Genomic DNA, 20,436 nt, shown 5'->3' with positions numbered 1-20,436 from the left:
GTACTACATTGTTTATGAAATTTACTACACTGTTTATTAAATTTACTACACTGTTTATGAAACTTACTACATTGTTTATAAACTTAACGGTACTATACAGAATATGAAACTTAATGGTGCTAAACTGTTTATGAAATTTACTATATTGTTTATGAAACTTAACAATAATTCACTATTTATGAAACTTAATGGTACTACATTATTTATGAAACTTAACAGTACAACACTATTTATGAAACTTACTACACTGTTTATGAAACTTTACACGCGTTGGGATCACATGTTTATATTTTATGTTATTAGATGATTTTGGTTAAAATGCAAAGTTTTGAAGCCATTTTCATTAATTTTCCTATAATATAAATTCATATATTTGTTACTAATTTTCCTACAAAGTGATTAGCAATGGATGGGATTCAATGAAATTCATCCACTTACTAATCTAATTTTCTTTCCAGTAGCACAAAGGAGGATAATGGTCTCCACAAATGTATTTTCTTTCTCCTAGCCATGCTAAGGGTGCTCCTACAAGTTAAACGTGCAACCTTGCAGATGTCTCCATTTGACACAGACTACGTCATTGTTTTGATGTTAATTGTCGATTTATTCGCTTATGCCAGGACATTGGCGATTGTCAAGATACAACAAGCTTCCCACAATTCAGATCTCTATGAATTGATGAACAAAATCAGCCTTTTGTGTGGAACTTTTGCCTTAATTCTACTAACGATCATCCTATTTTCAGCTTTTGGGTGGTTTACTCTAGCATGTTGGGCCATATGCTTTGTGACAAGTGTGATTATGTCCTAATCAACCTTGAAAAGACTTTGCACAAGTACAACAATTGTAACTGACATACCCCGTTATGTCATTCACAAACTGAAGAAGCTGAACATGAGGTTGAATGACACAGAAGAATCACAATCCCAAAACCAAAATGGAATAGATATAGTTTAATTAATTTTCTGAAAGAGCAAGTTGTAGGTGTTGATAAGGGTGGTTAGTTTAAGAAATTTCGTTGCTCTTATCTTCATCTGATGCAAATTTGAATTTGTTTTATTTGAATACCTGATATAATATTGTAGTTGGACTATGACTCTTGTGGTTCTTATGTATAAAGCCGTGTAATACAAAGTTTCATACTTCCGTTCTTTTAATGAAAAAGAAAAAACAGAGCATAAAAAATGTAAAGAAAAAGTGGTATACAAGAACAGTAGTCAACTTATCAACGATTATAATCTGCACATAACTTGTTTTCCTTTGTCCTTTTGGTGAGGGTTTCTTTCTGTTTAATCGTCCGAGGTACTTGTTTCTAACATTGGTTTGCACCGTGAGGAGGGATTCCTATGTCACATTGCGTATGAAAATTACAACACTACATTCGTGTGTATGCATGGAATGGAATTGTTACCTTTTTCTGTCAAGTGGCTCAATGACTCAGAGGCAACTCATCCACTCGCTTGCTTCCTTTTGAGCTTCCCATACATAAAAGACCTCTCTCTCTCACATTAAGGCTCTAAGCTATAGTTCACATAGACGACCATAGGTCTTGTTCATTATCGTCATTTTCTTCAACTCCTTTTGACATACATTCATTCCCTATCCAATCCCATGTTCAGTATTATTACAAATACAACGCTACCCAATTCTGCACTTCTTATAAAATATTTTTCTCTGCGATCACGGAGAAACAAAGCGTCCTAGTAAACACCTTGTTAGTCGCATCAAGTCTCTCTTTTTATTTGCAAATGAAAAGCCAAAATGGATACTACTCCTCCCTCCAACGTCCCCTGATAAGTGGGATTCAATGAAATTCATCCACTTACCATCTAATTTTCCTTCTAGCAGCACAAGGGAGGATAGTGGTCTCCACAAATGTATTTTCTTTCTCCTCACCATACTAGGCTTGCTTCTACAAGTTAAATTTGCAATCTCGCCGGCGTCTCCATTTGACATAGACTATGTCATTGTTTTGATGTTAATTGCCGATTTATTCACTTATGCAGGGACTTTGGCAAATGTCAAGATATTGTAAGCTTCCCACAATTCAGATCTCTATGAATTGATGAATAGAGTCAGCCTATAGTGTGGAACTTTTGCTTTGATTCTACTAACGATCATCCTAGTTCCAGCTTTTGGGTGGTTTGCTCTCGCATGCTGGGCCATATGCTTTGTAACAACTGTGATTAAGTCCTATCCAACCTTGAAAAGACTTTGTACAAGTAGAACAATTGCAAGTGACATACTGTAAACACGAAAAATTCCTGAAACAAGAAACAAGAATACGTGTACAAAATATATTTTTTGATATTAATGATTTTGGGGTTACAATCTCTTTGTAATTTGATCCTCTGATTCTATCTTCGTAGGGTGTAAGTTTGTGGTTGAGCTGTTGATCCAAAGGCCGTCGGGGCTTGATCTAAGGATGAACAGTTGATGAATGGATCTTCAAGGGGCGTTGGGCTTGATCTTGAAGAATGGGTGTATGAGTTTGTTGAGGTTGTTGATCCAAAGAGCCGTTGGGGCTTGATCTTAGGATGAACGATGAACACTTTCTTCAAGGGCCGTCGGGGCTTGATCTTGAATAATGGTTGTGTGGATTTCTTCAAGGGGCTTTTGGGCTTGATCTTGAATGAACGGATGATGAACGATGAACACTTTCTTCAAGGGCCGTCGGGGCTTAATCTTGAATAATGGTTGTGTGGATTTCTTCAAGGGCTTTTGGGCTTGATCTTGAATGAACGGATGATGAACGGATCTTCAAGGCTTTTGGGCTTAATCTCGAAGAACGATTGGATGTGTGAATTTGTTAATGTGTTATTGATCCAAAGGGCCGTTGAGGCTTGATCTTAGGATGAACGGATGATGAACACTTTCTTCAAGGGGCCGTCGGGGCTTGATCTTGAAGAATGGGTGTATGAGTTTGTTGAGGTTGTTGATCCAAAGGGCCGTTGGGGCTTGATCTTAGGATGAACGGATGATGAACACTTTCTTCAAGGGGCCGTCGGGGCTTGATCTTGAGTCGGTGGAAGTTCTTCAAGGGCCGTTGGGGCTTGACCTTGAAGGAGGGTTTGACGAAGAACGAAGAGTGTTTTCTTGATCCTTCGGGATTTGCTTTAGAGCTTTAGAGTTTCAAGGCTTCAAGGTTTTGGTGTGATGTAAATTCCCTTCTTTCTTCCTCTTCTTCCTTCTTCCAAAATGAATGCCTTGGCTTCCTATTTATAGAATTCCAAAACTTGATTTTTGGATTTAAATAATCAGATGAAATAAATCATTTTTGCCAGGTAATGACACGTGTCCTATTTGATGACTTTTCCAATTTATTTCGATTTTTCGTTGAGTCACACGCTACATGTAAAATTTATGTGACACGTGAGCGTTGAAATTTTAATTATTGGTCAACATTCATTTCACCGAAATTTCGATGTCCACACATACTTCGGTATATCATTCACAAACTAAAGGAGCTGAACATGACATTGAACGGCACGGAAGAATCCCAATCCCAAAACCAAAATGAGATAGATTAATTAATGGGTAAATTTTGTTTTTCATTGAAACTCACACAAAATCTTAAAATTGTACAACCTTGTACAAAAAATTAAGATTCATTGCAATATCATACATTCGTCAATTTCTCAGTTAATATCTTTGTTATATGCCCACGTGTCATCACGACGTATTACCTATATGGACTACCAAATTAAAAAAAATTAGAAAAAAAAATTTCTTTTGGAAATTCATTCAAATTATATATATATATATATATAATACGATATTCATTGATATATTACTACAAAATAAATGTATGAAGGTATAGTTTTTATTTTTGAATGATTATAATTAGTGACATCATAAAGCATATGAAGTTAACAATTTTTTTTTAACAATTCATGAAGTTAGGAACTTATTCTCAATAATGCAACTTGCTACGGAAATACTCAATACACAGATTGTATAATTCAAATTAAATTGCTATCACCCTAAAATTAAATAAAATTGCTATATTTAACAGAATTTATAAATAAATTAATTATGAATGAAAACTAAGAAGAAGACCCAAAGTTCAAACAAACCGATCTGCTTGGGTTTGAGAGAGAGAGAGAGAGAGAGAGAGATAGAGAGAGATATCAAAATGCTTCCTTTCTCACCAGTCGCTTACAGCCATGAATCGTATTAAATCCGGGTTGGGATCATTGCCCTCCAAAACCCAGATTAGATTTCTCTGCACATCAATTCTCGACGACTCACGCCCTCAATCTCCATTTCTGTCAGAAAACCTCGCTTCTTTCTTGGACAATTGTTCAGACGCTCTCTCACTGAGAAAACTCTACGCTCGCATTTTCGCTCACGGCCTCGGAAACAATATATTTCTCGGCTGCAAGCTTCTGAATTGCTACGCAAGGTTCGACCTTTTATCAGATTCCAGATGGGTTTTCGACAGAATCGTCAACGGGAATCTATCTCTCTGGAATGCACTCCTTGTTGGGTATTTCAGAGCCGGTCAATAAGACGAAGTTCTTCGGCGGTACGTAGATTTGAGGCGGTGGAATATCGGGTTGGATAGCGGCGCCATTACGTTTGGTTTGAAAAGTTGTATCGAGTTGGGGGATTTGGGATTTGGACGAGGGAATCATGGGGATGCTTTGAAGTCTGGGTTTAGTTCAAATGGATTTGTGGGTTCGTCGCTTATCGGGTTGTACTCAAGATGTGGGTTTGTTGAAGATGCAGCTGAAGTGTTCGATGAAGTTACTGAGAGAGATATTGTTGTCTACACTTTGATTATCACTGGTTATGCTCAGAGTGCCGACCAACGTGCTTGTGAGGCTTTTGGGTTTGCTCGCCGTATGCAGAGGCAAGGATTGCATCCAAATCGGGTCACTATTGTTAGCTTACTTCAGGCAGCGTCGCAGTGAGAGGCACTGAAAGAAGGACGTTCGGTCCATGGCTATGCTATTAGAAGAGGAATTGGTGGTTTGGATGAAGTGTTCGAAACAAGTCTTATGGACATGTATAATAAATGTGGATCCCCTAGAATGGCAGCCTGCATTTTTGGCGAAATGGATAGAAAGACCTTTGGTTCTTGGAATGTGATGATTGCTGGTTGTCTTAAAATAGAACAACCCTTGGAGGCTTTCCGCCTTTTCTGTCAAGTGATGGAAGAAAATTCTGTCCCGGACTTGATAACTTTGTCCAATGGGATTCAGTCTTGTGCTTGCTTGAATCATTTGTGTCCAGGAAAGAGTATCCATGGTTACATTATTCGAGCTGGTATTCAGCTTAATCTATTGGCAGCCACCGCTCTGGTCGATCTATACTTCAAATCAAACAAGCTGATCCAGTCCAGGGAACCATTTGATAGAATGGAGAAAAAGGATGCTATATCTTATAATGTGATGATGACGGGCCATCTCCACAATAATTATGCTAGCGAAGCTGTGGACACCTTTGTCGAAATGGTTGAAGAAGGTATTAAACCAAACCTAGGTTCCTTGTTGAGCATTCTTTCTGCTACTTCTGAGCTGAAAGACATAAGAAAAGGCAGGCGTATCCACGGACGAGTAATAAGACACGGGCTTGACTTGATACTGAAGCTATGAATTAAATTATCTACATGGACGTAAAATGTGGTTGTTTAGACCATGCGAGGCAAATCTTTAACAAGGTGAGATATCGGGATTTCATGGACTTCAATGATGATGGGTTATGTTTACCACGGCCATGCTGATGAAGCCTTAACATTGTTTCGGTCAATGCAAATGGGGCAAGCACAACTGATTTAGTTACTCTGGTAACTTTGCTTCAGGCAATTTGTCAGCTTGGAAGTTTGAGTTTTGCAAAAGAAGTCCACTGTCACTTATATCGAGCTGATATGAACAACGATACATCTCTCACCAATTCTTTGGTCACGACTTATTCCAAGTGTGGGAAATTAAATATGGCAGCTAATCTATTCGAGCATGCAGTTGAACGGTGTCTGACATCATGGAACACGATGAAGCTTGCATATGGGATGCACGGCAAACCCTTCAACCTTTTCCGTTGTCATCGTCAACTAATTTCTGAAACATTATTCGCATAGATCAATAACCTGAGTATACCAACAGATAATCAAAGTGTTAAGTACAAGTTCATCTCGCAAAAGTTCATCGGAAGGAAGTTACCTTGATGCTGTCCTGGAGTTGGGGAGAGACGTCTTTCTCCAAACTCTCAGAAACTTTGAAATACATTACGAGACTCATCCCCTCTCCATCACTATCACCAAGGAACATTGCAGTGGCAACTGCAACAACACGGAGGGCAATATCATAAGAAAAAAAAAAAGAGAAAATACCTGTGTCAATTTTTCTAAACATGTGTCTTACTCGAATAAAAAAAAAAAAAAAAAAAGAGAAAATATTATATTTGATTAACTAGTTGCTACATGGTGATTGTATAACTCAAATGCACGTATCAACAAGACTTCATCTCATCAATTTCTCTGTCTTATTTTGGAGCAAAATATAAAGATACACATAATACATAGTATATGATCCATAAAGCATTTCAATACATATAGAATTGTCCTCAATGAGTTCTCGTAGTTTTGAATTTTTTTATATTCACATTAATACAAACATTAACTACCTTTCTCAGTAAATATAATCGATTGTCATTCATCCATATTTACTCTAAGGAAAGTTGCAAAGTTAGAGACATCACCTAATTTGTTGGAAAATTACACAGAGAAATCCAAAAATAAAATTGCCCAAATGGGTAGTTGTTTGTTTGACTTTGTTGTACGCAACGACAAGATAGCCGTGAAAGAGGGGATAATGGAACAGGAAGAGTTTAAACTTTATAACTCATTTTGCTGTTTAACCATTAGGTTGGTAATAATTTTTATGAAGAAATCCGTTTAACATAAAGTTAATTAAAAATATAAATTGCGGACAATACATAAATTGAGTGATGTACAATATATAGAAAGTGATCCAACTCTATATAAAGCACATGCATGATCTTAGGGCTGGAAAAAATTCCTGAAAATTCCAAAACCAAATCAAAAAAATCTCAATCTCAAACTGAAACTATCCCGAACTTTGGTAATCTCGTACTGAAAAATACCGAAATATTTGGTATGGGATTGGTTTCCAGATTTAATTTATTCGGTAATCCTGAAATCCCGAAATCTTCTTTTCCTTTTGCTTTTGGTTCCTACTTCCCAGAGCTACCAAAGAACAAAGTGGGTAGAAAAGCAAACCGCAATATCTATTATATATTATTAAAATAAGTAAAGTGTGCAGAAAAGCACATGATGTGTTGTGTGCCGTCTAAACTTCTATCAAGCAAACTGCAAACATATCTATAATGGCCTATTACATAATATTAAAATAAGTAAAGTGTGCAGAAAAACACATGATGTGTTGTGTGCCGTCTAAACTTCTATCAAGCAAACTGCAAACATATCTATAATGGCATAGTACATAATATTAAAATAAGTAAAGTGTGCATAAAAGCACATGGGTGATGTCTAAAGGCTTAGACTCTTTAGACCATCTCCAAAGGGGATATCAAATTTTAAACCTAAAATTTAAATTTGAAGGCTTACGTAATACTTTGACATCTTTTAAAAGTTTTGTTCTCCAAGCAATATGCCAAATTTTAAACATAAAATAAAAATTCATATGTATTTTCTTTGCATTGGGAATCAAAAGAAACAAAAGGATAATGCTTTAAACTTATAAAAAATTAATAAAAAGCATTTAATAATTAATTAAAAAAATCTGAAGGTGCCGTCAAATTTGGTAGCAAGAGAAAGAGATGTCATTCCATGTCATGCAATATCAGATTTGGCTTCTCGATAGGAAAACATTAGTGCTGTTTTTTGTTATCGTTAATGCTAATTTGGACATTTTGACATCTCTTTTGGAGATGCTCTTAGACAAAGTCTCTCCCATCTCTGCCTTCGCCAAAGTCTCAAACTCTTTCTATCTCTCCTCTCGAATTTGAAGACCCACCCATTCTCTCACAATTTGACTCCGACCAACTCTCTCCACTCTGGCCACCACCGCACCTCACTGCTTCATCCCTACCTCCTATTCTCTCCAGCGATTCACTGTGTGTGTGGGATTTCAAATTAAGGTTAAGGTTTCAAATTGGGGCTTAGGGTTTCGAATTAGGGGCTCGGGTCAGGAGGAAGATGAAGGTCTGACTATCTCTGCACTCTGTCACTCTCAACCTTCAATCTTCATCGATTCACCACTGTCTCTGATTTTAAATTGGGGTTTTAAATTTTTAATTTTTAATGCAAGTTCGGATGATTTCAGGTTTGGTTTCAGAAAATCCCGAAATACCAAAAATATTTCGGGAATCCCAAACTTCAGGAATACCGAAATTTTGGTTTGGGATCGGTCCTTAGATTTCCATCCCAAAAATAGTCGGTTTGGGACTTGATATGCCCTTTTCAGTTCGGTATCCCCTACCGAACTAGCCTTACATGATCTTGTTCTGAGTTCTTGACATGAGATTTAATACTAACAAAATCTTAATATTGAAAAAGTATTAAGTAAATAATGAATCAAGTCGATGATAAATGTCGATGTCACCAGTTCCTAAGAAAACAGAAAGAGCTTCACATTTATCAATGACCCTCGTACGGATAAAGTCGATGATATCGTTCATGAAAAGTGAAAATCTTAGTCAGCAGAGTCTTTAGTTTTGTGTTATGAGTGCATTACTGTATTAAATATTACTGACTTCATATAATGACCGTGTGCTACGCAAGGCATATAGGGAATGTTTGTTTGGTCTCTTTAGTCCTCACTAGACTAGACTAGATTAAAGATTAGTGTAGTCTGTTGTTTGTTAGTTGGAGGGACTAATTTTAATGGGATAAGGGTAGACTCCCCCTGACTAAATCCATCACTAAACAGTCTTAGCGAGGCACTCCGAAAACCAGCGGATTGCTAATACCATCATTGCTTGCATCGTCATCTTGCTTGATTGCGTCCCTGTACTGCTCGACTTGGTCCTCTTCCTGCTCGATGCATCCTCGTTTGGCTCGACTTCTCATTTGAGAACGCAAAGAAAACCCCTAGACGGCCCAACGTTGTCATCGCCCATGCGTCCATTGTTCACTTTCCTGTTCGTCTCTCTCTCATCCCTCTCTCTAACTTGATCATAGTTTTCATTTTTGCGTCTAATTACTTGTTTTTCGAATTGGGGTATGGGTTCTAGTTATTTTGGATTCTGGTTATTTTTCTTCTGGTTATTATGGATTTTGTTAATTTAGATGAAATTTCGTTAATTTATGGGATTAAAATATGAAACTTGGAGTGGATTATGGGTTATTTTGCAATTCCCCTTCTGGCTATGTAGGGATTCGTAGCCATAAATGGGGATTTTGGGTTTTGTTAATTGGATGAAGTTTCGTTAATTTTTAGATTAAAATTTGAAACTTGGAGTGAATTTGTATGTAGGGATTTGTGGCCAAAAATGGGGATTGCAATGAAAGGCAGAGAACCTCTGTTTCTTCCTTGCACTCCTAAGGCAAGACAAGAATTGGGAATGTAGATGATAAATGGCTCAGAGTCAACTGTTATATTTTCTGGAATTGTTTCTTTGTTTTCTCAATTTCGTTTCCAAGAATTGCTTATGTTTAGCTTTGTTCCTCGATTTTTTTTTTTTATTGCGGATCTGCTACTTTTTTGAATTGAAGCAAATAACATTAATATTTTGTTATATATCATCGGTTTATTTTTTTTCTTTTTTTTTCTTTATTATTCTGCTTCTTAGTCCAACACTGCACCAAACGCTTCACCAAGCTAGTCCAGCTTAGTCTAATCTAAGTCAGGTCAGCTTAATCCCTGCAGCTAGTCTAGTTCGAGACAATATAGTGCAACAAACACACCTATAGAGTTTTGATTTTTTTTTTTTTAAACAAACGATATTATTTATACTAAGGAAGTGAGAAGTAGGCTAACTCTCATAATATGCTAGTAATAATGTGATTCAAATTCTCCTTTCACGAGAATCAAAGTAAGACATCATACTTATAAGTAAAAAGAAATACCACTAAATGTAGTACAAAGTAGCTTTTTCTTTTCGCACTTGTACATGCATAAAAACATGTTTATTACAAAAACACTTCGTACATGTTCTACATACATTGATTTTATATGTTTTACATACATTGATTTTATATGTTTATAATTTCTCATATCCAGACAATGAAAAAATTAATTTTTATATTTTAATACGATATAGACAAACTACTAGAGAAAAGATAACAAATATAAATTATTGTGGAAATGTTCCGCAAAGTGATTGCACATTTACGTTATAAGACACAACTCCTGTAATTCCAAGAGATACAAATCCACCTGTGGAATTAATTTGGGATCTCCTTCTATATTGCTTTGGCATTTAGCATATCTTATCCCACTTGATTTTGTTATTTTTTTTACTGCAGATGACATAATTGTAACCACATTAGAGAGAGAGAGAGAGAGGGGGGGGGGGGGGGAAGACACAAAATGAAAATATAAAATAATCATTACAATTTAAGAATTATATATCAAGCAATCATAAGCTTTTTATGCATTCTTTTATATAATTGTTCTCATGTAATTACCTGTTATGTATGTCACTTCAATTAAAAGAAAATACAATTAACTCGCGCATACTGCGCTATGTGAAAAACAAGTTTAGGATGTAAACTACATGTGTAAGTTGAAATTTGATGAAAAAGTACCAAACGACAAGCTTAGAACCTGGAAGAAAACTAAATGTAACATAATTTTTCTAAAATGATTAGTAAGTTGGAATCATCTTCCACAAATAAAACAAAGAAAACTAACAAAAAGAACTTCAAAATTTTGAATTTTAACCAAAAATCGTCTAATAATTTTATTTAATGATATGTACAAGATAAATAAAAAAAAAAAAAAAACTTATCAAAGGAGCAAATTGCTAGATTCATGGTGTGTGTGTGTGTGTATCTACATATTACAAAACCAGACAAAAAAAAAAAGAAAAAAAAAACCACCCTTATCAATAGATGATTCGGATCGTTAAAGTTCGATGCAGTGTGGACCCCACAACTAATCTCCATTTATATATATATATATAATAAAAAATAAAAAAAAACCATTCTCTTAAAGGTTTTCTATTTATATATATGTGACATCCCCAACTCCATTCCACCATAGCATGATATTGTCCACTTTAGGCCCCGACCACGCCCTCACGGTTTTGTTTCTGGAAACTTACACGAGAAGTTTCTAGTGGGTCACCCATCTTAGGAATGCTCTCGCCCAAACTCGCTTAACTTTGGAGTTCTGGTGGAACCCGAAGCCAGTGAGTTCCCAAAAAGCCTCGTGCTATATGGAGGTATGCATGTACATATAAGGCACATCACCCCCTCTCCGTTGGTCGATGTGGGATGTTACATACATACATACATATATATATATATATATATATATATATGCCACGAATCAATTGTATGAATGCGGATCTCGGAAATCTATGAATCGTGTCTGTCCATCATACATTGTGCGGTCAGAAATCATATTAAATTTTTTCTTTAAAATTGAATACATACAGTACCTGACAAAAACTGACCGCACGATATACGATGAACGTACACGATTCAATACACACACACACACACCACAATCCAAATCTCCAATGTCTATAGGTTGATCATCATTAGCACCTAAGGCAGCCGCTTCTATTGAGTTCCACAGCAGAACACACCATCATGGAAAATTGTTGCAGTTTTTCTTCATAAATTGCGTGATATGTGAATTTTTCATATGTGCTTACTAGGGGTGGGTTCAAAAAACAGAAAACAGAAAAAAACCGACAATTGAACTAAATCTAAATCGAAAAAAACCAAACCAAAACTGCCGAACCGAACCGAACCGAATCTGGCCAGTTCGGTTTCGATTTTTGAGGTTCGGAAACCGAACCGGACTGAACTGAACCCAAAATATATATATATATATATATATATATATATATATATATATATATAAATACTCAAAAATTATGTTGGCATCAAGGTTTGAACCCCTGACTTCCAGGTTAGGGATATTTGCTTCAAGCCAACCTGACAATAGGCTTTATGTTGTTAAGTTATTTATAGGTTTCTAATATTTAATGCTTTATAAAATTTCTTAAGTTTACAAACCCTAGCCGTCACTCACTCCCACTTCAATTTTTATCTTTTCTCAAATACACTCTCTCTCTCTCCCCCATCCGCTGCTTTTTCTTTGCCTTTGCTTCCTCAATGTCTCTCTTTCTCTCTCTCATTCCTCTCTTACACCAAATCACTTTCTCTGTGTGGATTTCAACGGTAGCAAGGAGGAGAGCCAAACCATGGTGGCAGTGGGGAAATCCGAGGGCACAATATGAGACTGATGGGCAGTTGACGGCGGACAAGGTTAGTCTTAGTTGGCAATGCCATTGACAATGCACGCCATAGAAAATAAATCACCTTGGGCACTGTCTACATCTTTGAGAGGTTTGGGACTAAAAACAAACCCCCAATGTAAAAATCTCTCCTTGCTGTTATTTAGTTCTATTAGGTTTATTTTCATGGAAAAATCAAAGAACTAACACATGCATGTGTTTTCTCTGCGAGAGCTCTCGGATCCACAACAAGAAAGACGCACCGACACCTAATAATGTCAGATCCATGGCTGATCGTCCCAGTTTGTGTTCATTTGATGCAGAAGTTTTTGCATCTTGCAGATTTGTTCAAAAAAAAAAAATCATGGAAAAAACCGAAACTGAATCGATAAAAACCAAAACCAAAAAAAACGAACCAAAAAAAATGGGCCAAATCGAACCGAATCAAAATTTCTGTTCGGTTTCGGTTTTGGCAAAAAACCGAACCGTTTCAAACCGAACCCAGCCCTAGTGCTTATTGCCTAGCCATGTACACAATTGTTAAACAAATGGATGAGAACGATGCAATTCTAAAATTCTCGTTGACTTTCTTGACAACTCTGAGACTTTCGAGATATATAGCTATCAAGTTTTGCTACGACGTTAAGATCAACCTAAGGAGACAACCATCAATGGCATGTAGAAAGAGGAGGGTAAATAGTGATGTGGATATGAGTAGAAAAGAGGAATGCTTATTGAACAAGAAATTAAAATAAAACAAAATAAAGCTTATTATATGTGTGACAGAACTTCAAGGTATCAGATTTCTTTTAAACAATGAGGAAGAGATAGAAGGAAAGATAATCCAAATCCAAATTAAATAACTTGAGTTTAACACATGCAACACTAATTCTGTATTATTATCAATTCAATAAGTATATGAGTCTTTTTAACAAAATTAGTTTGATATATTAATTAATATCATGGTTTCAATATATTAATATCGGATTCAAATTTTTCGGTCTATTATAAATGAGTGATTCTTATGAGTCAATATATTAATATCGGATTCAAATTTTTCGGTCTATTATAAATGAGTGATTCTTATGAGTCAATATGTTTATCACACTCGGAAGATAGCCCCTTGCGGAAGATTCCTTAGGTCGATCGTCCAGCCGTGATACCTATAAAAAAAAAAAAAAAAAAAAACGAAACTTCCTAGATTTTCTGTTCCTGACATCCTGCTATTCTGTCACTTCTGTAAAAATGCTTTTTCGGTTACACTTATATAGTCCACTGACAATGACTAAGATAATCTTCTATATCTTGCGGTTAGAGGGCAGTATTGTCCATTGCACCGCCAAGTTAATTGTCTTATGAGTGTGATAAATAAATGGACTTGTATAATAATCATGCTTTTATAGTGTTGCATAAAATTTTCTTCAAATTGAAGTACGATAGTCATTGATAGCAATTGAAAGCATAAATGTGAAAATAAATATTTTTTTGACCAAATGGACTTGTATAATAATCATGCTTTTATAGTGTTGCATAAAATTTTCTTCAAATTGAAGTACGATAGTCATTGATAGCAATTGAAAGCATAAATGTGAAAATAATAAATATTTCAAATTCATGAGTTTAATTGCATATCAAACTAGTTTTCTTAAAAACACTTACATATTTATTAAATTCACATTAGCGTAGTATTAGTGCCATAAGTATCAAAATTAGGCTATTTAAAAACATTTTTATATATTAATATCACATTTAAACAAATTTCTTTGTTTTTTGTGTATATTTTTAAGGGAATTTTAACGAAAAACTTTCGGTACTGTTTAATTTAACGAAAAATTAAATTTTTACATTAAAAAGTCAATCTTGGTACTGTTAATTTTATTCTTTATTTTGTTCTTAAAGTTTTTCAAGTCATTAATTTTTCTTATTTTTAAAGTGTTAATAAATTTTTTTTTTTTTTTGAACTATTTATGTCAGAAACACATTTTCTTTGAACTTTTTATGTCAGTACCCTATTTTCTGACAAAGTTTTTTTTTTTTTTTTTGAACTATTTATGTCAGAAACACATTTTCTTGAACTTTTTATGTCAGTAACATATTTTCTGACAAAGGTTTTTTTTTTTTTTAACTATTATGTAAGAAACACATTTTCTGAAATTTTTATGTCAGTAACACATTTTCTGACAAAGGTTTTTTTATTTTTTATTTTTGAACTATTTATGTCAGAAACACTTTTTATGTCAGTAACACATTTTCTGACAAAGGTGTTTTTGTTTTTTGTTTTAACTATTTATCTGACAAAGGTATTGACTCCTATATACAAAAAATGGAACCTCATACAAAGGGCTTCGTATCTATTTAAGTGAGCACAGGACGAGGTTTTACTTATACTTCCTCGAACACTTCCTCGATCTCACCCTTCCTCCAACACTTACTCGATCTCCCCAAAAGTTTTGAAGAACTCAAATTAAATTATTTGCATTAACATACGAAGTTATGGAATCCGACACTAATTCTTTACGAATTTCAGCTGGGTTAGTACATTTTCTTTTTCTTTCATTCTCTCTACTTCTTAATTATTTGGTTTTACTACTCCTAATAAAGTACTTATAAGGTGATTAGCTAGGGAAATTCATCCACTTACTAATTTAATTTTCTTTCCAGCATCACAGGGGAGGATATTGGTCAACACAAATGCATTTTCTTTCTCCTCGCCATGCTAGGCGTGCTCCTACAAGTTAAATGTTCAAACTCTCACGTGTCTCCATTTGACACAGACTACGTCATTGTTTTGATGTTAATTGCTGATCTATTCGCTTATGCCGGGACATTGGCAATTGTCAAGATATTGCAAGCTTCCCACAATTCAGATCTCTATGAATTGATGAACAAAATCAGCCTTTTGTCTGGAACTTTTGCCTCGATTCTATTAACGTTTATCCTTGTTCCAAATTTTGGGTGGTTTGCTCTCGCATGTTGGGTCATATGCTTTGTGACAACTATGGTTAAGTCATATCCAACCTTGAAAAGACTTTGTACAAGTCCAACCAATGCAACTGACATGCTCCATTATGTCATTCATAAACTCAAAGAGCTGAACACGAGATTGAATGGCACAGAAGAATCCTAATCCCAAAACCAAAATGGGATACTTAATTTTTTTTTGAAAGAGCAAGGAAGTTGCAGGTATTGATAAGAATAGTTAGTTTAAGATGCCTCACAGCTTAAATCTTTATCTGATACATATTTAAATTTGTATTGACTTCGATGACAACAATTACCACCATGCATGTAGCCGTTGAATGGAAGTCCAAATCCCATGTAGACTTGTAGAGGTCTGTTGTGAGGAACACCACCGTTTCTATATCGGTGGACAAAGCAATAGTACAACTCTCTTATATTCAATCTTTTCGTTTATTTATTATTAAATATAGTAAAAATTGCGTCAGAGAAAATATCTTTTTCACATAGGTGTCCAAATTGCAAATATATGTTTTACAAAAAGGAGCCCACCGAGCGCCCACTCCATTGTCTAATCCCACTAGTAGTGTTTTTGCAATCAAGTCCTTTAAGAAAAACTCATCCTCCAGTTCCAGATTATACTCCATCTTGTATTGGTGTGTGTTCAAAAATCTACGGGCCTACAACAAACTTACAAATTAAAAAATAACTTGTAACATAATAACATGTCAATATATAAATTTGAAATAATAAAAACCGACACTGATTAAATTCTTCTTTCACCTCTTACCAGATTGATTGTTAAATCATCTTCTTTATTTTTTTACATTCTGCCACACCATAAAAAGTTAACAACACATAAATACCACAAATAAACATCATAAGTTGCTTACATGAGCAACGAATAATAGTAACATTTACTCAGATTCTATTAGGACAACCTCAAACTTTTATCTATAAAACATCCTCAGAGGAATTGTATCTCTTTGCTTGTGGTACAGGGAAATAAAGGTTGCAAACATTAATGTTAACCCTCTACATATAGAAACGTTAAGTTCAAAATATTTGTTTGTTTTATTTAGGTATTAAACAAGCTAAGATTATGTACAATATAACCGCACAAAGGAGGAGGGCGGTAACAGGTCCGCAAATGCATTTTCTTTCTCCTTCACACTAGGTCACTCCACAGTAGCTGTGAAGATACTTCAAGCTGACAACTCGCATGTGTTGTCCTCGTCAGGTTTTGACCAAAGTCAAACTATTCAAAATGTATTTGGGTTGGCTACGGAATGAGATTCTTTTTGGATGTCACATTTTAGAGTCTATAGATTGAGCAATCCGAACCGTCAATTCAAGAAAGAGAGAGACATGAGCGTGGGATAAAAAAATTGTGTGTGAGTTGAGCCAGTAAAATAAGCTAATAGGACTGCAAAATTTAAATTACAAAATTTCAGATTGCTTGACTTGATCCGTGGACTCCGGATTGTGAGCTTCAAAGAGGATCTCAATCCATTAACTACATACTTCATAAACGGGTTTCACTTCCATGCACCACCACATTTCGAGCTCCGTTTTTCTCTTTCATTTCTTGTGCTGCTTTTCTTGCTAGCTCCCTGTGGAGTATATTGACTTGAATTATTTTTAGTTAAATAGATAATGTTCAAGTATTGCTATGTAAATTTATGAACTGATTTTAAGTGTTCTCTACTTTTTGTAGAAATACTCAATCCGGGATCGTAGAGACTAAAGAAACAAAGCGCACTCCTAAAGCCTAAAGGACCTGAACTTGTTTTTAAGTTTTGTTTGCCAAAAAAGAAAAGAAAAATGCAGTCCAATTTTCAAATCCGTTTAGAAAACCGTTATATATATCCATATGTTAGTTATTTGCATGAAATTAACCGCCAAGCATGCCTATACTAGTTAGGCAAACTAACGTCTTCTGCGGATTAATCTATGCTAAAACCCTTAGACTAAGAAATGTGATATCCACACATCTCATTTTACTTTTCACACACGTTTTTTTGGCTGTCGGATCGGATGAATTGAAGAAGATCAACATACATAAATTATTAAGAGATCTGTAAGAAGTAAAATGAGATATGTGGATAGCACACTCCGAATAATACCAAAGCCAACCGGCAAACGAAAAGCCCAGACGGATACATATTCTCTCTCTCTCTCTCTCTCTCTCGCTCCGAGACAAATCGTTCGTCTCTCTCTCTCTCCGAGACAAAAGTTCCTCTCTCGCCCTTTTGAGATAAACGTCAAACATATTTTCTTATAATTTCTTCCTCAACAAATTTATCATACATCATCCCAACTCTAGATAAATGATTTAAAAAACATGCAGAAGTTTCCATAGAGCCAAACACAACAAACACACAACATATCCACACACACTTAGCTGCTCAGTGCCCAAAACACAAATACATGCAATATTTCATATATGATAATGCTTGGGAGATTAATTTTTAAACCGAATTTGCAGATTATGTGATGTGTCACCAATAGAAAATTAGCATGTTCATCAACACTTAAGTATACTAATAATATAACCATCAATAATCACGTCATATAATTTAAATAGATGGTCTCTTTAGCATTACCCTTTCATGTATACCAAAAAAATCTTAGGACGAGATATAGATATAGTAATTAGCTACAATGTACAGCTGGAAACTAAAGCAGTGAGCCTCCAAATCAGCACAAGACCGTCAACATAACTAAACTGAATCATTGCTGATACAATTGAGGCACATGTAATACTCCAACTGAGTAGTCTCTCAAGGGAACCATTCAAGTTGAATTACAGCTTGTCACCCCTCAATGAGCCTTGCCCGCCAAGGGAACTATTCAAGTTTGGGTCACCGGGTGTCTGTGTCTGCAATTGATGTGAACGATGTTCCTCTGAATAAATATCTGCATGGAGTAACTTGTGAACAAAATATAATTTCTCTCCAGCCTCCAGGGGCTAAGGTACAAAGAAAGCCGACAAGGAAGATTGCATTGGCTCGAAGCTGTGTCACTTTGCAATGGTGAGTTTTGCAAAGAAAGTGAATGTTCTCGTCAGCTGAAAATAGATTCCTTACAGAACATTTCTGTGCAGTGTGTGAATCGAGCTGATTTGAGAAATGGCCATTCTCAAGGTCTTATTCCGTATTCCTTTTCATTAATGCATGGCCGTGATGCTGAGAATGGCTACTCTGCTAGAATTGCGTTTGATAAGAGTGATATGGTTCAGGGTCCTCCGCCACGCGCATGTAGAGAGGAACTGAAAGCAGACGGTCTGGTTCTAGACAAGGGATTTTCAAATGAGAATTCTGGTTTTAGACCCCAAATAGATTTATATAGATGTTTAACTGAAGAAGAAACTGAAATGGCTGCCGCTTCTCCAATTATGAGGACGGAAACTGTGATAGATTTGGAGGCACCGGTAGTAGTTGAAACAGATATTTTTGAGGAAGATTCCATTGAAAGAAGAGGTAAGGACTCACCTCATGAGGGCCTTATCAGAGTAGCAGCTGAGGCTCTAGTTGCCATCTCATCGTCTCAAACTCCCAATATGCAGGACAATGCCACTGGTCACAAGATGGATTCTTCGCAAAACGACTCCCTTCTTTGGTTTGCAAAAACAATTTCTTCATGTGATGGAAATCTTGACAATGGAAATGCGGCAGAGGTTAAGCGAACTGACAGTGAAGAGTCATTTCCTGATGTGACGAATTACTTTGAGCACATGACATTAAATTTGGTGGAAACCAAGGAAGAGTGGCCCTGCTATGTGCCTCCAAATTCAGACAACCTAATAGAAGAAGTGACATTGTCAAAACAGCCACGAAGAGGTCAATCAAGGAGAGGGAGGCAGCGGAAGGACTTCCAGAGAGATGTATTTCCCGGTCTTGTTTCTTTGTCAAGAAATGAGGTGACTGATGATCTTCAAATAATTGAAGGGTTGATTAGGGGATCTGGTGGGAGTTGGCAGTCAAGTTTGTCACAAAGAAATTCCAGTAAGGGTGGTAAGGGAAGGGGGAGGAAGCGTATGGGGACTTTTGCCCTGTCTACTACTGTGGCTGAAGTTAGCCAGCCCCAGATTGAGCAACCGAAATGCGAGGAGCTGCAGGGACCTGAGGAGAGAAATCTAACCTGTTGGGGTACGAGGACAAGGCGTCCACCACGCCAAAGATATCCGATGGACAGTTGTCCTATTTCTCAAAACTAAGTATGGAAAGTAGTACTTTCCGTAGAGATATAGAAGTGCATCGGATTAGAGCTGGCATGCATGGATTTGTCCTCGGGTTTTCTAAGCCGTGGAGTTGTAATTTTATAGGTTTATGCCGAATCTGAGTTATCTGTGATTCAGTTTCGTGTATTCTGAGTGAACTTGAATGATTATTGTGACATCCCACATCGTCCAGGGTAGTGATTCTTAAATGTATGTTCCCATCCCTACCTAGCACAAGACCTTTTGGGAGCTCACTGGCTTCGGGTTCCATAGGAACTCCGAAGTTAAGCGAGAAGGGGGCTAGAGCAATCCCATGATGGGTGACATACTGGGAAGTTGCTCGTGAGTTCCCAAAAACAAAACCGTGAGGGAATGGTAAGCCCAAATCGGACAATATCGTGCTACGGTGGTGGAGCGGACCCGGGAAGTGATCGCACTCGGGCCGGGATGTGACAAATTGGTATCAGAGCCAATCCCTGGCCGGAAATGTGCCGACGAGGACGTCGGGCCCTTAAGGGGGGTGGATTGTGACATCCCACATCGCCCAGGGTAGTGATCCTTAAATGTATGTTCCCATCCCTACCTAGCACGAGGCTTTTTGGGAGCTCACTGGCTTCGGGTTCCATAGGAACTCCGAAGTTAAGCGAGAAGGGGGCTAGAGCAATCCCATGATTGGTGACCCACTGGGAAGTTGCTCGTGAGTTCCCAAAAACAAAACCGTGAGGGAATGATAAGCCCAAAGCGGACAATATCGTGCTACGGTGGTGGAGCGGGCCCGGAAAGTGATCGCACCCGGGACGGGATGTGACAATTAATCGGAACAAGTTGACAGAAGAATTTGTTAAAATTGAAGAATC

General features: G+C 36.5%; 1 protein-coding gene and 1 pseudogene across 1 annotated transcript; both read left to right on the top strand.

Annotated features, from left to right (window-relative positions):
* The first annotated feature begins 4,098 nt into the window (after positions 1-4,098).
* LOC137717188 (pentatricopeptide repeat-containing protein At3g03580-like) lies at positions 4,099-6,561 on the top strand (annotated as a pseudogene).
* An 11,622-nt stretch (positions 6,562-18,183) lies between these two features.
* On the top strand, positions 18,184-19,576 carry LOC148694595 (uncharacterized). Its single transcript, XM_088699035.1, has 2 exons — positions 18,184-18,333; positions 18,464-19,576. Exons 1-2 carry the CDS (start codon positions 18,184-18,186, stop codon positions 19,574-19,576), a joined length of 1,263 nt encoding a protein of 420 aa, XP_088555161.1.
* The last annotated feature ends 860 nt before the right edge of the window (positions 19,577-20,436 follow it).

The sequence above is a fragment of the Pyrus communis genome, chromosome 8, assembly GCF_041283825.1.
Source record: "Pyrus communis isolate YQ-2024b chromosome 8, ASM4128382v1, whole genome shotgun sequence".
Lineage (NCBI taxonomy): Eukaryota > Viridiplantae > Streptophyta > Magnoliopsida > Rosales > Rosaceae > Pyrus > Pyrus communis.
The sequence above is the reverse complement of the archived record's forward strand: the minus strand, read 5'-3'. Positions and strand labels throughout refer to the sequence as shown.